Source organism: Ovis aries, chromosome 10, assembly GCF_016772045.2.
Source record: "Ovis aries strain OAR_USU_Benz2616 breed Rambouillet chromosome 10, ARS-UI_Ramb_v3.0, whole genome shotgun sequence".
Taxonomy (NCBI): Eukaryota; Metazoa; Chordata; class Mammalia; order Artiodactyla; family Bovidae; genus Ovis; species Ovis aries.
Window position 1 is genome coordinate 73854730 of NC_056063.1, and position 23997 is coordinate 73878726.

Below are 23997 nucleotides of genomic sequence, written 5' to 3' on the forward strand. Positions count from 1 at the left end.
ACAAATGGTCTACAAAAATAAAAAAGACATGGATGAGGAAGGCCTGCTGTCTCCCGCAGGAAACATCCTAATGTTGTGATATTAACAATTTCACAGAGCTTCTGCTTCTCCCAGGACCCTGGCCATGCACGCATGGATGAATGTGATGTCAGAAAACTAGATGCTGTGAAGTCAAACAGTAACTAGACTAGTTCTGTATTATGTTCATACATCATCACCATCCACGCTGACTAATGCTCCTCTGTGACTCAGAAGACATCAATCTTCTAGCTAAATAAAATAGTTTTCGAATGAAGCATCTGATGCCTGGAAATTAGTTTCCTTACATAACTGGAAAAATGGAGGGACTGTTTTTGGTCTCACTGATTTCTCTTACCTGGCACACTTTCAGTTAACATTTAAAGTTACCAAGACAGAGAATCCTTACCAGTTAAGACAGAGCTTGGCCCCAGCATCAAACCGACGAACAGCTCTTTCCAATTCTAAGACACAAGAGTATGAAAATTTAAACTGCCCAGGCTCAAGAGCAGAGCAAAGGATAGAAATCTAGGAGAAAACCAGTGAAAAAGGCTTCTTCACATAATTGGAGAATCAAAGGAAGGAAACACACTCAGTACATTTTAAAGCATATATATATATAAAAATTATCTTGAGGCTTAATGTTAATAAATTAATTGATTAATTAAATTTCTCAGGCAGCCAAATTCATTTTTAGAAAAAGATTGAAACATGCTTTGAAATGGAAAACTACAAACAATTCACCCTCTTTGCCTCTCCTCCCCACTTAATGAATTTTTATCTTTCGTCTATTTAAAATGGTCACAAATTAGGTCTTTTTTTTTTTTTTAATTTAATCTATTTGGCTGTGCTGGGTCTTAGTTGCGGCATATGGGATCTAGTTCCCTGACCAGGCATAGAACCCAGGCCCCTGCTTGGGGAGGGTGGAGTCTTAGCCCCTGGACCACCAGGAAGTCCCCGCAGACTAGGTCTTAACTGCACAGCAGTGCTTGAAGGCACAGGGCAGTTATTGGCATGACTATAAGGAATCACAGATCTGCTTCCGGAGTACTGGCTGCCCTAAATGCAGATCAGAGAGGGCCGACTCCAAGCGTTTGCAGCTCTCTGTAAGGAAGAGAAAGCACCAGCCTTGGGGAAGAGCACTTGGCCTCCGCTCCATAGTCCGGGGGAGCCGGTGGAATGATGCGCTGTGCCTTCTCATATGGTTTTCTGGGGAGAAATGCAAACTAAGCCACAGCTCCCATTGTGACCTGTGCCATCCAGCTACACAACCTGATTCATGCTTTTCCTTATACTCTCCTAAACTCACTGCCTTCCCTGGTGGCTCAGCGGTAAAGAATCCAGAAAAGAATGCAGGGATGCAGGTTCAGTCCTGGGTCGGAAAGATTCCCCTGGAGAAGGAAATGACAACCCACTCCAGTACTCTTGCCTGGAGAATCCATGGACAGAGGAGCCCGGTGGGCTACAGTTCATAGGATCACAAAGAGTTGGACATGACTGAAGTTATTTAGCATTCAAGAAACCAGCAAACAAACTCACAGCTGTGCAGTGATTGGTGGTGGGTAAAATCGAAGGTATTGCTAACTGCCTGTCAGCATGCCTGATTTTCCTTAGTTTATGCATCTGGCTGCCTCTCCAATCTTCTTTTATAACATCCTACGTTTCCTTCATCCCTTGCAAGCAAAAGAGAAAAAGGAACGCACCCTAGAAAAGTTTGTAAACGTTCCCTTTTTATCTGTCTTTAATAATGGGCCTCCGTGATAGCTCAGTTGGTAAAGAACCCGCCTGCAATGTGGGAGACCTGGGTTCTATCCCTGGGTTGGAAAGATCAAAGGGAAAGGCTACCCACTCCAGTATTCTGGCCTGGAGAATTCCATGGACTAAGTCCATGGGGTTGCAAAGAGTCGGACACGATGGAGTGACTTTCTCTTTTAATCAGTATAATATTTTATGCTATTTGCCAAAAGAGTATAGCATACATAGACTATAAAAGATGAATTATAATATAAATTGGACTAAATTTCTAATAAGCAGAAAGTTCTTATTATAAATTCACCCATAATATTGATGAGATGGGCAATTGTTCATTTTGATGAGACTTCTGGTTATCATTTGCTTGTAGTCATTCCCTGAATCTATAATTTCCTCTAATTCTGATGCCCTTATGTGGCTTGTATTTTATTTGCTGTATTATGTAGTTGGAGCTAATGATACAAGGAGCTCATGTAGTTCAATTAGTTTATTTAAATTCAAAAGAAGCCTGAAAGCCTAATCTGTCACTTGCCTTAGAGCAGAGCTATTTCAGTCTCGTAGTTAATGTTAGGAATTAAGCCTCGATGTAAATAACCATTTTATTCCCCTATGCTTTGTCTTGCCCATATCTTTCTGGAAATGTGCTGGAGAAGGAAGAGAAGTCAGGCCAAATGTTAAACTCAACCTTTGCTCCTGACTTAGACCCAGAAAAATGACAAACCAATAGAAATCTGCTTGAACCAAGGCCTTTGTTTTTTTTCACTTTCAAAAACTTTTGAGAGATTTTGAAACTAGGGAAACTGAGTCTGTGAGCATCTGATACACCCAACTAGTTTAGCCACTGAGAAAATATCTGCTAAGCAACTTGGGTTTCCCAGGTGGTTCACCAGTAAAAAATTTGCTTTAAGGAGACGTGGGTTCAATCCCTGAGTTGAGAAGATCCCCTGGAGAAGGAAATGGCAACCCACTCCAGTATTCTTGCCTGGGAATCCCATGAACAGAGGAGCCTGGTGGGCTACAGCCCACGGAGGTCACAAGAGTCAGACACGACTGAGCACAGCTAAGCAGCTTACATCACAGGGGCCTAAGCAATGGTCCCTTTGATTGAATTTTCTAGTTTCAAGCCGTGTACGCTGTAGGTACTTAATCAATCCTCCAATTGATTTTGACTCAGTTTGCCATTTCTGCTCATGTGCTTCATATGGACTTCTCACAATTCTCGGAACTTATTGGGACTGTTACCAACAAAAGTCTCTGGTGTCCCTTTTTACTGTAACTGTTCTTTATGTGGCTTTTTCCTTTTACCAGATTAGGAACATTCCACAGGGAAATAGATATAGAATTGACAACATGTAGCAAATTATGGTTTTTTGCAGAGCAACTGTGGCTGTCTCTCAAGCTCTCACAAACATCCGAAGGGGTTCAGATGTGGGAACATGATCACACCCCCATTTGACAGATGAGAAAACTGAGGCACAGACTATTATATATTATTTGTAAAATTCAGTTTAACCGTCTTGGGATGAAGCCACAACAAGAACTGGGGATTTTCCCACTATGATGCATAGCCGCTTTAAACTAGATTAGTCATGCCATGTTAATCAGCCCTGACAAGTTTCAGCAGGAAAGATATTAAAGAAAATCAGATCTAAGGTTCTTCTAAAGAGAGAGAGAGAAAAGTTGGCACTGATTGTGAGAACAGAAATAATAAAAGAGTTAAAGAGCTTGGTGGAGAGGCCAGAGGGAAGTACCATGATAGAGAGACTGAACTAGTATCAGAAAGGTGTTTTTTTTTTTAATACCAGGTATTTTATCTGCTCTGCAGAGAAGGTGTTAATAATAATGATGAGGAGGATAATAATAATAAAAACTTACGGAGGGCTTACTATGTGCCAGGAACTGTCCAAACACTGTATATGCATTAAATATTAATCCTTCCCCAAGTCTGCTGCTAAGACGCTTCAGTCGTGTCCGACTCTGTGCGACCCCATAGACAGCAGCCCACCAGGCTCCCCCGTCCCTGGGATTCTCCAGGCAAGAACACTGGAGTGGGTTGCCATTTCCTTCTCCAACGCATGAAAGTGAAAAGTGAAAAGTGAAAGTGAAGTCATTGAGTCGTGTCCAACTCTCAGTGACCCCATGGACTGCAGCCCACCAGGCTCCTCCGTCCATGGGATTTTCCAGGCAAGGGTACTGGAGTGGGGTGCCATTACCTTCTCCGAAATCTAGGAAGTGGGAACTATTGTTGTCCCCATTTTACAGATGTGGCAACTGGAGACCACAAAGTCCCATGGAAATAACAGCAGAGCTGGATTCTGAGCCCACATAGTCCAGGTCCAATATTTCGCAGGTGGCTTAGTGGTAAAGAATTTGCCCGCCACTGCAGGAGATCCACGTTAGATCCCTGGGTTGGGAAGATCCCCTGGAGGAGGGCGTGGCAACCCACTCCAGTATTCTCGCCTGGAGAATCCCATGGCAGAGGAGCCTCGTGGGCTACAGTCCGTGTGGTCTCAAAGAGTCGGACACAGCTGAGCGACTGAACACACAAAAAGTTCAGGTCCAGGGACTGTTCCCTTTACCCCTGGTGCAAACTGCTTCTCCAGGAATGAGTCCAAGACAGAGCCGGCTTCAGGAACGTGGCTCCAGGACAAGAGGATCTGCGGCCGCCTCAGGATTTCGCTAAATTGGTTTCCCTCATGTGGAAGGTGAGGGAATCCGAGAGGTTCTTCCCTGGCTTCCACGGGATCCCAAGCAGGCCCCTGGACTCGAAATGTCCCCTCAGGCCACTTTGGGAGTGCACACTGTCTGCCCCCAATCTTGAAGTGACGTGAAGTGAAGCAGCTCAGTCTTCAATTCTCAGTCTGACTCTGCGACCCCATGGACTGTAGCTTACCCGGCAAGAATACTGGAATGGGTTGCCATTTGCTTCTCTAGGGCTTCTTCCCAACCCAGGGATTGAACCTGGGTCTCCCACACTGTAGGCAGACGCTTTACTGTCTGAGCCACCGGCAAAGCCCCCAATCTTAGCGTCAGATTCTCCCTTCCACAGCCTGGCCGGCTCCCTTGAAAACGCTATCACGTGCTGAAAGCAGTGAGCAGCCAAGACCCAACTGGAAAAGGTGAAATTCAGTGGATCAGGCTGTGACCCTGGCCCTCAACTGGAATTATCTCCCAAAGGGGCCTTTTTAGAGTCTGCTGATCAACAGCATGGCTCGCACTAAGAAACAATTTCAAATTATCCCAAGTGATACAGCAGGGGCCTATTGTCAGTGTGAACTGTAGATCATATAAAATCCATTGCTTTTCCCATGGAAAACTAATGGGATATAGTTTTCTGCTAGCAATCCCTATGGGCAAAACTCCTACTGTTAATCCCTGTAACAATCTCCTAATTAATCTGTTTTCTTTTTTGCTTCCATATTTTAACTGACTTTTTCAATTAAGAGCATACAAGGAAAAGATTCTGAAACTTACTTGTTTTTAAATAAGCAATTAGAAAACCTCCTTTTCCAATTATGCTTTTTCTTTCTCGCACCAACCTGATTCTGAAATCTTTTCTCAGCCAAAGCCGAATTTATTCTCTCCCACGTAGTGTCATATAATGACCATGTAATTCTGAGAGCTCAGATCTGTTGTTCTGCCAAGTACATGTTATAGTTATTTAACATTTTTCCTCTCGTCCTGTCGAGAATCAACATGGGTATTCTGTATTAGAATCTTTCATGGTCGCTTATTTTAATAAACTTAATTCAGCTTGAAATTCTTACTTGCTTCTAGCCATTCTCCCTAAACTGAATTTTCCTGGAGTAGAGAGTATTTTTGGAGGTAGAATGAAGTATACAAAAATTCTATGTAAACTATATCCAACTTCTGTTATTGTTTTTAAATAAATGGCTTCCATAAATGGATTCCAAACAATGTAAACCATTATATTAGATATACAAATCCAATAATCAGGATAAGATTTTGTTGTTGCTGTTGTTGTTCAGTTGCTAAGTCGTATCTGACTCTTTTGTGACCCCATATCCCTCCAGGCTCCTCTGTCCATGGGATTTACCAGATAAGAATACTGGAGTGGGTTGCCTTTTCCTTCTCTAGGGGATCTTCCCAGCCCAGGGATCGAACCTGCATCTCCTGCCTTGATTGGCAGGCAACTTCTTTACTGCTGAGCCACCAGGGAAGCCCAAGATTTTACACATAGCATAAAACGTAAATCCTATCTGGCTCTTCTCCTGTTTCAAAACTTTCGGTGGCAATCAAGTTCATAGCCCTTAACTCGACACCCAGAGTTTGTTGTTACCTGGCTCTAGTCAACTTCCTCCTGTTTTCTCTCTTAACATCCTCTGCACTGCAGCCCACACCGTGTTCTGCGATCCAGCCTTGAGAAACTTCGTGAAGGTCCCAGATGGTTCAGCCCCGTAGCACATCCTCTTCCTCTTTCTCTCGTGTTGGATTCTCCCCCTCCACACACACACGCACACGCACACACACACTCCAGCCCCAACTCACTCCCTTGCCAAGCTCCTTCTCATCCTTCAGGTCTCCGTTTAAATACATCACTTCTTCAGAGCCCTCGCTTGCCACCCGTCTCCATTCTAACGCTCTCCCTCCGTCTTCTCTCAGCCTTCTCCAGAACCCGGTCCATAATTTGTAATTAAACATTTGTCTCTGTCACTGTTTAGCTAGTATCTGTCTTCACCACTAGATTTCAGGCTTCCAGAAGGGAGGCAGCAGAGCCTATGTTTTCTCATCTTTTAGTTAGCTAGCCCTTCACTCAGCACCTGACACAGAACAATAAATATTTGTGGAATGAAGGAAGGAATGAGACCCTAGCCTGGAAATACACCACAAACAAACGTGAATTTGATTCCAGAACACCTATCATTTCTATAGTTGGTGGGTCCCACCTGGAGCGAGTGGAATCCTCTGGGGCTACCATCTCCACATTAGACCCTGATGTGAGACCATCAGCCTGGACTCCTCGAGGGCTCCTGTTTTCCAGTTCTAGAAAGTTCTTCACAAGGAATCTGGGACGGCATCCCCCTGCTCCATCCCACAAAAGATGCTGTGCCAGTCCTCTTCTCCAGGGACTGGGTCCTACCCCTCTTATCTCTCCGCAAACAGTGTTTAACCAGGAGAGGAAGAGTTAAAATGAAACAAGAAACAATCCTGGCAGTCACAGGAAGACTTTGCCAAGACATTTTTCATCTTCATTCCTTGGACCAAAATTGAGAGACACTATTTTTGACAGTTTTGTTTTGTTTCACAGTGATATACAAAGATGCTTTACATTTCTACTCACTGCCCCTCTCCCACTCGGGTATGACAACTTGCTTTGATAATCAGCAGTTTTTGTGCGATGATGCATATCCTGACAAATCTTACTCCTTAACAAAAACTTCCTTACAAGTTGTTTACTGTGTCAAACAGCTTGTTATATTTTGACAGTAGCTTTTCCTTTAGGACTTAAAGAGTCCTGTAGGATCCCTTTCTAAAATTCTGCTGCCTGGAGTCTTCCTGATGTTGAATTTGTATGCCTCAGACAACCATGCTATGATACCCTTCAAAGTATTGATATTAATATTGGATCGATTCAGGGCCCTCTCTTCAAATATGGGTCCTTGCAGAAATATCCTATAGAATTGAAAATAACCTTCAATGTAAGGTACTTAAATAAGTATAATTAAGTAACTTTTCTCATGCTTTCAGATGAAAAGTTACTCTATAGAAGAACCAAAAAACCAATCAAAATGTAACTAAATCTGTGGTTTTGCACTCACTGTAAAGAAGTGAAAAGGTTTTAGTCGCTCAGTTGTGTCTAACGTATGGACTGTAGCCCACCAGGCTCTCTGTCCATGGAATTCTCCAGGCAAGAATACTGGAGTGGGTTGCCATTCCTTTCTCCAGGAGATCTTCCCAACCCAGGGATCAAACCCAGGTCTCTCACATTGCAGGCAGATTCTTTACCATCTGAGCCACCAGGGACTGTAAAGAGAATGACAGACAAATATTGTTTTCTTTCTTTGGTAATACTGACAACACTTCCTCAGTGCTTACTACCTGACAAGCATTTCTCTGCACCTTTTATCTGTATTATTAATAACTCACCTAATCCTACAACAGCCCTTAGAGGAAAATACAGTAATTATTTTCATAGTACAGATGAAAACATAATACACAGGAAGTTCAAGTAATTTGCTCAAAGTTACAAAGGTAGCAAAAAGCAGAGCCAACTTATGTGCCCAGGTTTCTGCCTTCAGAGCCTGGGGGCTTAACCACTTCTCTTGCCCCTTTCCAATAGACAGAGCCAGGCAAATGAGCTTTTTCCATTCCCAAATCTTCATATATATTCTATTATATTTTAAATCATGTTAAGTAGCCTATCATTCTGCGAAAGGATAGTGCTAGATTTTTACCCTCCCTGGATGTTCAGTTCAGTTCTGTCGCTCGGTCGTGTCCGACTCTTTGCAACCCCATGTATCACAGCACGCCAGGCCTCCCTGTCCATCACCAACTCCCAGAGTTCACTCAGACTCACGTCCATTGAGTCAGTGATGCCATCCAGCCATCTCATCCTCTGTCGTCCTCTTCTCCTCCTGCCTCCAATCCCTCCCAGCATCAGAGTCTTTTCCAATGAGTCAACTCTTCACATGAGGTGGCCAGAGTACTGGAGTTTCAGCTTTAGCATCATTCCTTCCAAAGAAATCCCAGGGCTGATCTCCTTCAGAATGGACTGGTTGGATCTCCTTGCAGTCCAAGGGACTCTCAAGAGTCTTCTCCAACACCACAGTTCAAAAGCATCAATTCTTCGGCGCTCAGCTTTCTTCACAGTCCAACTCTCACATCCATACATGACCACTGGAAAAACCATAGCCTTGACTAGATGGACCTTTATTGGCAAAGTAAAGTCTCTGCTCTTCAACATGCTATCTAGGTTGGTCATAACTTTTCTTCCAAGGAGTAAGCGTCTTTTAATTTCATGGCTACAGTCACCATCTGCAGTGATTTTGGAGCCCCCAAAAATAAAGTCTGCCACTGTTTCCACTGTTTCCCCATCTATTTGCCGTGGAGTGATTGGACCAGATGCCATGATCTTCGTTTTCTGAATGTTGAGCTTTAAGCCAACTTTTTCACTCTCCACTTTCACTTTCATCAAGAGGCTTTTAGTTCCTCTTCACTTTTTGCCATAAGGGTGGTGTCATCTGCATATCTGAGGTTATTGATATTTCTCCTGGCAATCTTGATTCCAGCTTGTGCTTCTTCCAGCCCAGTGTTTCTCAAGATGTACTCTGCATATAAGTTAAATAAGCAGGGTGACAATATACAGCCTTGACGCACTCCTTTTCCTATTTGGAACCAGTCTGTTGTTCCATGTCCAGTTCTAACTATTGCTTCCTGACCTGCATACAAATTTCTCAAGAGGCAGGTCAGGTGGTCTGGTATTCCCATCTCTTTCAGAATTTTCCAGTTGATTGTGGTCCACACAGTCAAAGGCTTTGGCATAGTCAATAAAGCAGAAATAGATGTTTTTCTGGAACTCTCTTGCTTTTTCCATGATCCAGCGGATGTTGGCAATTTGATCTCTGGTTCTTCTGCCTTTTCTAAAACCAGCTTGAACATCCGGAAGTTCACAGTTCACGTATTGCTGAGGCCTGGCTTGGAGAATTTTGAGCAGTTAGGGCTTTGGGTTTCTCCTATTTACACAAACTGTGTAAAATTGTTTATGTAAAGAAGACCTCTTATCTGTGACAGTTGAAACTTGTCATTAACACTGAATGACCTAAAAATAGCAATTCCAGTAAATACTAACCTTTTTTTTTTTCCTATTCCTATTCAGAACACTAAAAAAAATGAGGCTATTCAAATTAAAGCAATCCTCTACTCATATTTTTACATCCATTCTCTCTTTTGCCATCCTTCTCAGCTTCCACCAAGTTCACAAATATAGAGACCTCTTATCCTCAGTTTCTAAGCCAATGCCTGATAATAGTAGGTGCAAAGGTGCTTTAACTCTGTCATTTTACTAAGAAATGAATTCTATTAATCATAGAATCTTGAAGGTTAAAGGAATCTTAGTGATCTCCGCATCCAGTTGATTGTTTTACAGATGAGAAAGCTGAGGCCCCCTAAATGTGAAGTGACTTCCCAAGGTACCTGGATGTTGCTGCTGCTGCTAAGTCACTTCAGTCGTGTCCAACTCCATGCAACCCCATAGACGGCAGCCCACCAGGCTCCCCCATCCCTGGAATCCTCCAAGCAAGAACACTGGAGTGGGTTGCCATTTCCTTCTCCAGAATCCGGCCCAACCAACCACCAATTATACAACCTTTGGAAAGTTTCTTGATCTTTCTGAGCCCATTAACTCTTTTGTAACACAGTGATCATTACAGCTGTTATAAGGAGAAAATGAGATAACCCTGTATAAACTATTTGGCACGTGGGTAATGGAAAATATTCCTCACTCCAAGCATATAAGTAAGAACAGTAGGAAATTGTATTAATTCTCATAGAAAAGAAGGTTCCATCAATAAATTACTAATTCAGTGTAGTAAATCATGTTCCATTCCCTGGGAATAGTTTATACAGTTCCTTAAGAGTCCCAGTTGTATCAAGAGATAAGAGCATTTACAAGAAAATCATGTTTTTCCAGGCTAATCAAAATTTTTGTCTGCAGCTACAAAGCATTGCATTAGAAGTGATGTGGTGGTTTAGCCGCTAAATCATGGCCAAATCTTTGCAAACCCATGGACTGTAGCTCGCCAGGGTCCTCTCTCCGTGGAATTTCCCAGGCAAGAATACTGGAGTGGGTTGCCATTTCCTTCTCCAGGGGATCTTTCCAACCCAGGAATCAAACCCACATCTCCTGCGTGTGTCTTCTGCATTGAAGGTGGATTCTTTACCACTGAACTATCGAGGAAGCCCCTTACATTAGAAGGCTAGTGATCAAATCGACCATTATGGGAACGAGCAAAATATAATAGCCGGACTGGTAGACATCAGACTGTATTACAAATTTTAACTCTGTTCTATGGAACTCTGCTTTCCCAAATCCCCTCATGAGGCCCAATGTATGTTTGTGCATGTAAGCCCATACATACATCTTGTGTACCTGAGCCTTTCTGGGTGTTATCTCCCTAGTGAACTGACTGTATTTAAAGAGAGTTTGAATTGAGGTTGTCCCGGGGCAGCTTACCCTCTATACAAGAAACGTCACTCTGTTTAGTCCTCCCTACTAATGGGCAGTGGCTACATCCTGTATCCCATGACCACCTCCCACCATAGATGGAGTGAATGTATTTGGATACCTGACATAAGGCAGCCAATCCGAAGGCTGGCCACACACCTCTGTTGAAGGAGCTGGCCTAGTCTGCATGTGCTCTTGGAGATTTGATTGTAGCAAACCCTGAGACTAAGGCCATTGTCAAGGGAGGACAGAAAGAGAAGTAAAATAAGAGGTGCCTGAGGCAAATTGGCAGGGCTGGAGGGACCCCAGGACACCATAAAACAATGAGTAAAGCAGAGTTAGGATTAAATCTTCCTCTTAAAATTCTATGGAGAGAAGTAGATGGAGAGATGCCAAGACTGCTTTGATTCGGATTATTTTCAATTGCGGGTCCAATTTGCCTGTATTTTTACATTAGACCTTCCAATACTGGACCCAAGTTGTCTATTTCAGGAACTTCCCTGGTGGTCCAGTGGATAAGAATCTACCTTCCAATACAAGAGACATGGGTTCGATCCCTCGTCTGGTAACTAAGATCCCCTGTGCCCCGGGGGTAACTAAGCCTATGAGCTGTAAATTATTGCAGAAGACCCAGCACAGCCAAAACAAACAAACAAAAAAGTGTCTACTGCATACATTAGGAAGCTGGATGAAGCATCCACAATATGAACTTGAGCCTAAGGAGACACGCCGACCTTGCCCATGGGTGTAGAACTACTTTAGCTTTAATGTGACCTATTCCTTCTGGTGTCCCTGTATCTGCCTCAGTGTCCTCCCTGCAGAGGGTAGCACAGTTTCTCATGTTGCCAACACGAGGGCCTCAGGACAGCACGGGCTGATGAGCTCAGACCACCAGGACTAGACCAGGATCTCTGTCTGCCCTTCTCCATGGCAGCACTGGGAGACTCACGCTTGGGAAGGATCCCGCGCTGCCAAACGCACAGCTTAAACAAGCGGGAGGCAGCATGAGAGCTCCAGATGTTTAGAATTAGGACGACTATAAACAAATTTGTTTCTCCAGATCCACCCAGCTCGCTTTTTAAAATTACTTTTATATCTGGTAAACAAGCTCATATTCTCTTTTCTTGGTTGCAAATAGACTAATTCTTCAGGGAATGACAATTCTCGTACTGGTTAGTACAGTTCGTTATTCTTTCTCCAGAAATTGCGTCATTCACACATCAACATGATTCTTTCAATTGGTAGTTTGGAAAAGGTGGGAATACAGTATAAACATTAATTACCATTTGCAGCCACTCTTCAAAGACCGGCTTTAGGCACACCTGTCACCTAATTAATTTTATTTTTCACTGTGCCAACTCGAACGTCCCAGCGTTACTTTCGTTGTATACACTTCACAACGTCAAAACCTGACATTAAATGTTACATAAATAACTGTCACGGGAGCTGGGCAGGGACACGGGCGACAGCGTTCATGTAGCAAGCTGATCTGTTGCAGGTGATCATCTGAGTTCACCTGTGCATCAGTTACTAAGAAATGCCCACTCCTAGACTAGTACTCCTTCCATCACTCAAATCAGGGATGTCTTCAGCCAACCTGGAGTGCACATTTCAAGAAATCAGATAGTGCTGATTACTGTCCCCAGAGCATAAATGTGGCACCTAATTATTCACATATTGTCATCGTTCCAGCACGCACATCTAGCAAGTTCAAAGCTTCCTTTTGATAAGGCAGAATAAACATGCTCCTCTGATCACCCTCCACACTGCCTGGAAGGGTCTGACTTGACTCTGCTGTCACCTTTCCTTAGGGTCTTTTGTCAGAGTTAGAATCCATTCAGAACAACAGTAACATCTCAGGAAGCGTCTCTGTTCAACAGGTTTGAGCAAGGTTGACGATCAGCTAATGCCCGAGCCACTCCTTGTGTGTTCCAGCTCTGATGTATGTTCCAACACATCTGTGCTCGCGCACACACACACAGATACACACCTTCGCATAGATGAAGTGATTGTGAAATGGTTGACAAAGAGTTGAAAGCTACTTCTAACTGTGCTAAAACTAAAACTCTTTTTTTCTCCCCCAGGGCCGTTGTTCAAGGGAGAACTGCAAGTATCTTCACCCTCCCACACACTTAAAAACTCAACTAGAAATTAATGGGAGGAACAATTTGATCCAGCAAAAAACTGCAGCAGCCATGCTTGCCCAGCAGATGCAATTTATGTTTCCAGGAACCCCACTCCATCCCGTGGTGAGTACACTGAAGCTAACAAGGACGGGCTTGCTGATGAAAGTGTTGGTACGGGCAATGTACCAACCGTTGACCTAAAATGGCCTTTCTCTACTTTGTCTCTTTGGCTACAATTAAAGCAAATAGCTTTGAAGCTAAATAGACCCTGTAAAGAGGGTCTTTTAGATTATCCAAATGGGAAAAAAAAAAATGCAGGAGGAAACTGTAGGCAAAGGCAATTTCTAATCGATACCTGGAAAATCTGTGTCACTCCAGCTCTTTCTCACCAGTCACCTCCATATTTGAGCTATCTTAGAAGGGAAATAGTTCTCCATTGAGAGTATGAATCAATGATCTATGTAAAGAGGAGATTTTGATGCCTAAAACATGTTTAGCAATGCAACCGATTATTTCATTTCAATGGTGTCATTTTAAGGAAGGGGAAAAATGAAACCAGAGAAGTTAATGGATTTACCCAATGTCCTGCAGTTAATCAGTTGTGGAGCTGGGCCTAGACCTCAGACATCTTGACCAGGGCGCTTTCTGCTGTCTGCTCCACTCCCGACCACCACCACCCCCTGGGCCTGAAGGAAGCCTGAACCAGGGTGCCTCAGCCACCCACACCTGCTGTGTCAGAGGCCAGCAAAGGGTGTGGCAGCCGTGGTGAGGACCGCAAGATTAAATGCCAAGGGAGTTCAGTCTATGAATATGTATTGTGTAATATTTTCTCCCTGACTTCACAGTGTTTGAAAGTATTTCCTTAAAGGTCTGGAAATTGCTTTAGGAATGAGGCCCTGAGGGAAAGGAGTGCATTTTTTTTTTTTTTTTTTGCCTTTAGTGAAGTTCGTTCACATTTGTAAATTATTTGTCAAAAACAAGCTAATTAAAAAAAAAAAAAGCCAGTGAAGTGGGTGAAATTTGCTCTTTTTTTAAAAAAGAAAGTACATACACAAAAGACGATTGTTTAAAAATCAGTCTTTATTGTATGAAAATTCCATTGTTATTGAAAGCTGCTAAATGAAAAAAGGATAGCTACCAGGGAGTTTCTTATTGTGTGTCTGTGAGATGAGATGGGGAAGGTAGGGGCTGTCCAGGAAGAGGGGAGAGGATCTGGGTAGATGGTTGGCAGTTCTGCTTGTCTCCAGCTTTCTACCCAAGAGTAGTGAGTGGCACCAAGTGGCCAGGAACCAGCTCTGCCCAGAGTGGAAAAGTGCAGGTGCAGGTGTGAAGGACCCTCAGATAAATGAGCTACAGTCTTGTAGGTGTAGACAGACGCAGGGGAAAGGCAGAGCAAGCCTCAATCAAGCCCAGGGAACTAGATCTCAGATGAGGCAGGAAAGGCTGCTTGGAGGAAATCCCGAATAAGTACCTCTTAGGGCTTCCCTGGTGGCCCAGCAGTAAAGAATATCTCTGCCAGTGCAGGAGACGCAGGTTCGATCCCTGAGTCAGGAAGATCTCATGGAGAAGAAAATGGAAACCCACTCCTGTAATTTTGCCTGGAGAAATCCCATGGACAGAGGAGCCTGGTGGGCTATAGTCCAAGGGATCGCAAAGAGTCAGACACGACTAAGCAACTAAACACACACATAGGCATTTAAATGGATCTATTTAAAACCACTCACAAGTATATTTTATGGTTTCTTTGTTGATACACACATAAATTATTTTATTAAATTACGTAAATGCTAAAATAATTTAGTTATGCATATTAATAATGTCTATGGGAATAAATTGAGAACCACCTAGGTCAACATAGTCACAATGCATTATATCTCAACTCATTTTAATCATTCACTTCTTATTTATTTAGAATCTGTAAGGATTGACCCTGGCACTCAATAATGGCCTGTTAATAAATTCCATTCATGTTCTAAACTGTTAATTGAATTTTCTTTGAAAGTTATGTTTCCATACTGTCTCATATATTAATTAGAGGACAATAATCACGATTGCTCTATGAGAAAGAAGTATTACATTTAAATACTTTAAGAGAGGTCTTTAAATCACAAGAGAAATTGGGATGCAAAAATGTAATAAACTTAAAAGTCATTGACTCTACAAACAAGTAATTTCAGAGTCACAGGAATGAATTAGTGACAGTAGAACAGGTCCTAGAACCTTCCAAGGAAATAGGGTCTTTGCCGATGTGATTGAGTTGGGCGTCTTGAGATGGGGACATTCTCCAGGATTAAATGCGATCACAGGCATCCTTATAAGAGAGGCAGAGGGAGAGTTAACGCACATACAGAAGAGGAGAAAGGCAATGTGCTCATGGAGGCCGAGACTGGAGTGATGGGGCCACAAACCAAGGAACACCAGCAGCCGCCAGGAGACGGAAGAGTCAAGGGACCGATTCTTCTTTTCTGGAGCCTCCAGAGGGAACACAGTCTTGCCAGAACCTTGATTTTGTCCCAGTGCAACGAATACATGCAGAAATTGCAGAAGACAAACGGCTAAACAGAGTCACAAGTACCACTCTATTTTTAGGTTTCCTTCTAGGGTAAGCTTCTCTAAAGAGCTCCGGATGGTTTTTTTCACACCCTTTATCTTCCATCTGCCCTGAAATCTCTCATCTGCTGAAATCTCTCACCAGTGACCTCCATATTGCTAAACAGGTAGTCACTGATGCTGGCATTATTCTTTGGAGATCTTGGTAGCAGGCAGCCAGTCTCTCCTTAGTAGAATGTGGCCCATCTCCTCTGCAGAGTGCCCCTTCCTCTCTGACACGCCTTCCTCCACTGTCTCCTTTGCCCGTTCATTTCCTCTGTTCTATTCGGGCTTCCCTGGTAGCTCAGTTGGTAAAGAATCCGCCTGCAATGCAGGAGACCCTGGTTTGATTTCCAGGGTCAGGAAGATCCGCTGGAGAAGGGATAGGATACCCACTCCAGTATTCTTGGGCTTCTCTTGCAGCTTAGCTGGTAAAGAATCCTCCTGCAAAGTGGGAGACCTGGGTTCTATCCCTGGGTTGGGAAGATCCCCTGGAGAAGGGAAAGGCTCCCCACTCCAGTATTCTGGCCTGGAGAATTCCATGGACTATCCCCATGGGGTCTCAAAGAGTCAGACACAACTGAGCGACTTTCAGTTTGCTCTATTCTATATTGAGGCTGCTATGCACTGATGTTCCCAGTGCTGGCTGCCTCTGTCACTTACCTGCTCCTTCGTGGTCTCATCGATTCCTGTGGCTGTGGGTCATCTACAGGCTGAGAACTACCAAAGGCATGTTCTCAATCCATGAGCCCCGGGTTTAGGTACCCAACCTCCTCCTGGATTCCCCTTCAGAATTTTTCCCAGGAACTTGACATGCTTAAGACCAATTTTCCATTCTACTCCCTTCTCATCTCAGTAAGTGTAGCCAGCAGTTTCAAACCAAAACCGGACAGGTTCTCTCACATCCAGTTCATCAGCAAGTCCTGTCATATGCCCTCAAGCCCACCTACTTCTCCTTCTCCCAGGACCCTCATCTTAGCTGCCATCAACCTTTCTTTCAAAATACTTGATAGGCTTTACCCTCCTGTGGTGTTTGTTTAGTTGCTCAGTTGTGTCCAACTCTTTGTGACCCCATGGACTGTAGCCCACCTGGGTCCTCTGTCCATGGGATTTCCCAGGCCAGGATACTGGAATGGGTTGCCATTTCCTTCTCCAGGGGATCTTCCCAACCCAGGGATCGAACCTCTGTCTCCTGCATTGCAGGTGGATTCTTCACCACTGAGCCACAACTCTTGCTTTATTCCAATGGGCACAGCAACCAGAGGAATCTTTTAAACACATAAATGGTATAACGTCACTCCCTTACTTAAAACCCTTCAGTGGTTTCCCGTTTCACTGGAGACCAAGTCTAAATGTGTAACCTTGATTTTATTTACAGTGTCAAGTCCCTACCCGGCTCACCTCATCAGAGGCCACTCTTCCCGTGTCCCCTGAGACCAAACCAAACTTTCAGCTCTGTGAACACACAGAGCTCCTGTTTGCTTAAAGGCTTTTACTTTTGCTGGAAGCTTCCTACTGATCTTCATATTTTAACTTCATCTTATTCATAAGGACTCCAACTCTATCGACTGCAACCCACTGCCAATCTCTATCTCTAGCCTCTATCTTCTCTCCATCTCAGAAGTGAGGCCTCTTCGTATTTGCTTATCCGTAAAATCACAAGTGAATTGTGATTTTATTTCTTTGTTCTTCCCCATTAGGGTTTAAGTTCAATAAACGGAGACACAGTGTTCTGGCACCATGTCTGTACCAGCGATGAATATTTATTGAATAAATGAAAATGCCAATGATTCTTTCCTCTTATAACTCTTCTGTCTCAAATTCATTACATCTGCAAAGTCTCATTCACCCTTCCTCCGAGGAGTTTTTCCTTCTCCAGTTCCTAATGGGGTACGACAACAGTTCTTCTCTCCTTTCCTTCCAACCATACAGCTCCACCCCTCGACTCCCACACAAACATCTCATGTACACTCACAATAAAGTGGCAGGTGGATGGCCTTTAGTACGACAGAGATTAAGAGCCTGTGCGATCTAGTCCTTAGTGGCAAGATCTTGCACTGAACATTCTGCCCTCCAGAGATGCTCCTGGCAATAAAGGGAGAAGGCTTAAGAGATGCCGTGTTTTAGGCCTTTCAGTTTAAGTACCAAATACCTATCCTTTGAAGTCAAAGCTTTCTAAATGCATGAGCTCTCATGTTCTTTTTCTAAAAAGGCAATCGACTACATTTTAGAGCCATAAGATACGTCAGGCCACTTAGTCAGTCCTCCCCAGCCCTGATCCTTTCAAGCCACTACAAAATATCAAAGTGCATGTGTGCATGTGAGCATGTGTGTGTGTGTGTGTGTGTGTGTGTGTGTGTGTGATCTTTGAGGCCACATCTACTGCTGTGAGTTACAGAGAAAGAAGAGTGGAGAGTGAGAAGCCAAGGAGAGAAGCACAGACTCTTGGAGTGAAGTCCAGAGGCAAGATGGCAAGACCTGCATTTCAGACACGATTTTCTTCTAGAAGGCTTTCTGCATCTCTTGTCCTCTGGCCTCGCTGCAGTTGGTGCTGGAAGATGACAAGGACCAAATGGATCTCAGACCACCTGGCAACAGCCCCCCTCCAGGAACCACAGGGCCAGCTCTCCCGGCCCTGGCGGGTGGGCTCCCAAGAGCAGAGTCCCCTGGAGATGCTGCCTTTCTTCTAGCTACCGACTCAGACCCCAATCCAGACATCAGCCTCCACTGTACCTTGAGACTTTTGCTCGAATCCAGGATCTGAGACCCACTTTCCCAGGCAGGCGGCTGTTCAGAGCAGCCCTAACCTCCTGTCTTCGGGAGGCCCTGGGCTGACCGTGGGACGTGGCTCCCCACAAAGGCTCTCTCTGTACACTTAATGTCTGTAAGGCCAACTCGTGGTGGGTTATTTTTCTTTTCCTCTCTTCTGTTTTATGAAATTACGAACAAAATCTAGTAAGGGCAGGGGAGTCAGAACAGCCCCAGACTGGGAGCCAGGAGTCCGGGGTGCTCTGCCTTGACTCACCTTGGCAGCACTGGCCTTGGGTAATCCATGCAGCCTCTGGTCTAAATTGCTTTCACCTGCAAGACTGTGGGGTTCTGGCTGCCAGGCTCGCTTCTCGCAGCTGCTGAGGAGATTAAAGCAGACACTATGTGTGAGAACGCTTTTGAGAACAGCCCAACCTTTCACAGATGTAAGGTATTACTGTCACTAATAATAACAACAACAATAATAATAATACAGTGCCCATCTCTGAAAATCAATATTTTTTTTAACTTTTCAACGTCAATGAAAAACACTCTTGATAAGAAAAAAGAGAAAATATTTAATTGAATCTATCTTCATAAAGTCTATCAACTTTTAACTTTCACATGAAAGAAAACATATACTTTCCCAGTCTATATTCAAAGTAGAGACGATGTTTGCCTTCAGTTAATAAGATTTTTATACCTCTTATATTGCTATGCTAATTACATTCCTGTTATAGAATCAATGGATAATTTTTTTGGGGGGGGGACTTTATTAATACTAACTTTTACACTGCTAATGATAGCTGCTATTTTTGAAGTTCAACTATGGGAAGTAAGAAAGAAATAACATCTTGCTCAGCCCAACTCTTTAAGCTAAGTAGTTTTACTTCCCTTCTGCAGAAAAGCTCAGGGTAAAAATTTCCTGCCCAGGGTAAAAATGAATAACTGGCCAACCTCAGGATTTTGAATTCATGTCTCCCCTTGTCTCATATTTGTGTTTTTACTTTTAAATAATACTCTCTATGAACTTTATTACAGCTCTGCATCAGTAGAACAAACTGCAACATTCCTTTTTGATCATTAAATTAGATTAACAAGTAACATATTTGAGAAAGCAAAATTTAGCTAATTGCAAGAGATTTGTTGATATCCAAAAAGGCTTGGGGAAATGAGTTTTGAGGTTCTGACAGCGCATGGACAGTCAAGATACAACATGAATTTCTGTCACTATGCTGATCTGGGCTTCAGATGATCTACAAGGGAGGGATATTGGGAATTTGATTCAATAGAAAGTCAAAAATGGAGATATGGGGGAGGGCTCTTTTTTCTTAATGTTTATTTTGATCATTAATCTTTAATGTTAATGTTGTTAATTACACAACTAGTACTAGGTTTTCTTAATATTTATTTTCACTCATTTATGACAGTGGTCCTCAAACTGGGCCGCACATCAAATCATGTAATAAAATTTTTAATGCAAATTTCAAGCCCCTCCTCAACCCAGATCTGTTAAGTCAGAATTTGTGATATCTCTATCTATGAAATTCCCCCCCGGCATTTCTGATCTAGCTGGTTCTTTGAATCACTAGTCTTTTTTTGTGATTTATGACCTTTCAGAATTGATTCTCTTAAATCTTAACATTATATCGTCCTTATACCATTTAAATCACTTGGCTTCTTTTCAATGGTACTGAATTATAAAAGCTACAGTTACTGAAAACCACAACGTTCTATAATTATGACTCAAATGGGTTGAAAATGGAAAACATACACATATAAAATTTTGTAGAAAGTTAAGGAGGAAAAAAAATCCTAGCTGCCATCAGTTTCCCATGTTGAGACCTCATGTTGCAACTTTCTCCCAAAGTGAATTGTATGGCGGAGCCATAAAGATCTAAGAGCCCCTCGCGGGAATGCTGGCAGCAGCTCTCGCAGGCCATTAGAATCACCTCTTCCATGCCTCCCCACCCCCAGCCACTTCAGTAAAGACTTTCAGCCTCTCTAAGAGCTCCCCGAGCAAACTATCAATAATTCACTGTTTTCTAACATGATCATTTGTAAGAGATATTTTTCTGTTACTGCTGTCAACAAAAACCTGTTTATTTCGCACAGATTATTATTTTCCCCATATGTTCCACAACTCAGAGCTATAAATAGACAACAGGAATGTTACCCACAATGTGCAAATAGAGAAGCAGCATGACATGGCCAACGGCGTTGTTCAATATTAGGAAACTGCGTTGACGTGTAATTGCAAATATCTGAAAACTGGTCCTAAAAATGAATAGGTTAAAAGCCATCCAATAACAAAAAACAAACCAACAAAACGATACAGTCCCAAATCAGTGCAAAATTTATGCTAAGAAAAACCTTTATCTAGCATCTTGAATGTTTAACATCACCTCCTTTAAAGTGAAGCTGAGTTTGTCCTTCTCTTAAACGTACATTATTTCCTTTCTGAAAGGCGTCCTTTCAGGTGAAGCTTTTGAAAACCATCATCCCATCAACCCTCTAGTATATTTTGTCTTATCCCTGGACAACGAGGACAGTGATGACGAGGTTTTAATAGGGTACTCTATGCCTTTATCACTGCCATGTTGACTTTGTGACCTAGGAAACCAAAGCAACTTTTAATGGCCAACAGAGAAGTTCAAGCTTTTCCATTCACCCTCTCAGGAAAAGAAGACCGGATCTAGACATAGTTGAGCTAGAGCAAGAAATAGCAGGTCTATGTGAAAACCGCCTATGAATTTGGGGATTTTACATACTAGTGATAGAACATGGAGGCATACTGGTAAGTCTGAGCAAAATAAAATACCAGATAATCCCCAGTGCTTGAGAGTGTACAAATTTGATCAGTCTGAAACTCAGCCTATATTCATGGTGTTTGTTTTTTCTTCTCCCTTTGAGAGACATGTAGAGCACATCAGAGATCATGAGTCAGCGTTTCGTACATTTTACTGTCTTCATGTTGTAACACTCACTAGTGTGGAATGATGAGGCACCGGAATAGAATAACCATTTTCTTTTCTTGAGAACACTTTCATGGGAATAAAAGTTTAAGCCGGTTCCTGTAGTTAGGTTTCGATGACATTCTCCTTTGTGTTTATATGGTTTGGGAAAGAGAGGGTCTATGTGGATTTCATTTTTATTAAGCACTAAACAGAGAGGCTTAAAGAATTTTCACAGTTCAGCACTGATTTTTGCAGCTAACACAAAGAGTCTTATATGCGGTGAGTAAATGTTGCTGGTGATTTTTTAAAGTTTTATTCTAAAGAAGTTTTTGTCCTGTGTTATCTTCCTTTAACAGCCCACTTTTCCTGTAGGTCCCGCAATAGGGACAAATACGGCGATTAGCTTTGCTCCTTACTTAGCACCTGTAACCCCTGGAGTTGGGTTAGTCCCAACGGAAATTCTACCCACCACACCTGTTATTGTTCCCGGAAGTCCACCTGTCACTGTCCCGGGCTCAACTGCAACTCAGAAACTTCTCAGGACTGACAAACTGGAGGTACTTCAATTATATTTGTGTTTTGAGATGCCTTTGGGGGTAGCAGTGTACTTCTATGGAAGTGAGTGCTTCTAAGATACCAATTCAGTCTTGCAAAACAGCCACGCACAGAGATTCACCTAAAAGTCATGCATTTCATAATTCTACTGTTTGAATTGGAGGCCAAGTATAAAGGAAATTAGTCTGTGGGAAAAGACTTAAGTTCAATACAAATAAAAATTGATTGTGTGGAATGTGTATTCAGAGGCAGAATATGCAACAACCAATGGAAGGCTGAATCAGTCACTATGTGGGTCATGGAAGTGGCTCCCAAGGGTTCCAGCTGTGTCAGGCATGAACCTTTGATGGATCTTGGAAAGGTCTGGGAATGAGCAGGTTAGAAAGCCAGCAGCCAGGATGAAGGGGACAGAGGTGGGAGAAAGTAGGGCAGTGACTACAGAGCGACTGGTATGATCATATTTCAGTACTTTAAGAACTAGTATGGCTGCTCCAGCATGCTCCAGCCCCGGTTGTATGTAGGTAAACAGGGGGACTAGAGCCTGGGAGAGTCTAATTACTGATTTGAGATATTTTCTTTCACTGACATTCAAGTCTTCTAGAAAAGTCAAGAAAGCAAATTCATATATTTATAAAATGTAATTCTTAAGTCAGGAGTCAAACCAGCTCACCTGGATTTAACTTAACTGGGTTAAATTTCTTTTTAATCAGGGCATCCATTTATCTTAACTGTTGTATCCTCTGGTATTTAATAGAGCATTTTATATGGAGTATAAAGAATCTGATAGATTTTTCAAAGGGCTCCTGAAATTCGATCACCAATTATAGTTAGTTGATACATATGTAAGGTTAGGATATATACTGTACTTTATCTTGGGATCATTCAAGAATGATTCTTTCAATGTGCATTTGTTTAAATATTTACTCTATACATCTTGAAAGTGATAAAATGTTGCCTAATACCAGCTTCCTTCTGAAGTATGTGGATCCCCAAATGAAAAGACTATAACCTCCCATCGCTACAGTTTTGATCCAGCCTACCCCTGTGAATATTGAACAGACCTTTTACGGGACTGGAAAAGTGTTTGGGGCGCCACCTGGTGGACCCGTGAAGCTTTTGTGTTCAGTACGTGACTGTGTGGTTTAGAAAACAAATTAAATCAGTCGAGTTGGGAACAAGTTGTCCTTCCCAACAGGATTGGCAGACAAAGACATATGTAAAAATGATTCACGGAGACTTTAGCAAAGCAGCTTGCAATTTATTTCAAAGCAGGAATGAAGTCAGTGGCACACAGAGCCCCTAGGTAAATGCTCAACACCCAACGCCGTCTCAACCTCGAGTCATTCCACTTATAAGGGGAGGCTTACTCACAATCTGTGGGTACAGCTTAGTAATTTTTCTTTTGTACGTTTTATGAGCTAACGATGGAATGTTGGACAATATACAAAGTAGAAGGAAGCAATTAATAATTTTGTGATGTATCTGCTTGGCCTTCAAACTTGCCTGGCCACTGATCAGCGAAACTGTATTTCCCAAGTACCTAAGACTGTCACAAGGTTCCCAGTGTCATGCCAGTGACCCTTCCTATAAGTCACTAGTGATCAAGATGTGAACCGCCACTTAAGCACATCAACACTGGATGTAGAGCCTAAGAAAAGAAATTACCATTTCACTAATAATTTTTCTCTGATACAGATATTTATAACTGTTATATGCTTCTTATTTGTGTTATTTCATATTATTGATATTTAGGGCAAGATTAAGAATACTCTTTAAATTCCAAGGAAAATTTTCTTTATACAGTTAACTCTTGATCCATGGGAATTCTCAGAGGATGGAGCATTTTAGTTACTAGAGATTTCAGGATAATTAAGGACTGAAGAATAAGAAAAAGAAACAATACATCAACACTCCAAAATCTATCCTACTTCCTTCCCCCAGGCCCCTGCTTTATCTCTTCCCATATTTCTCTCCTTTTTATCTTTTCTTTATTGTAAAAAATAATATTGTGATTTAAATGAAAGTTTTGGTGTCTTGGGTATCATAGTTGTTCTAATCTATGATTAGA

General features: G+C 42.6%; 1 protein-coding gene across 7 annotated transcripts in view; it reads left to right on the plus strand.

The window, feature by feature from the left end:
- The window catches only part of MBNL2 (muscleblind like splicing regulator 2), a 168972-nt gene that overhangs the window by 100642 nt on the left and 44333 nt on the right, over window positions 1–23997 (plus strand). For all 7 annotated transcript variants that reach the window (XM_027973721.3, XM_060394204.1, XM_060394203.1 and 4 more), the window contains 2 exons: window positions 13039–13203; window positions 21731–21931. In XM_027973721.3, coding sequence (XP_027829522.1) covers window positions 13039–13203; window positions 21731–21931 — 366 coding nt within the window. The remainder of the gene's footprint in view (window positions 1–13038; window positions 13204–21730; window positions 21932–23997) is intronic.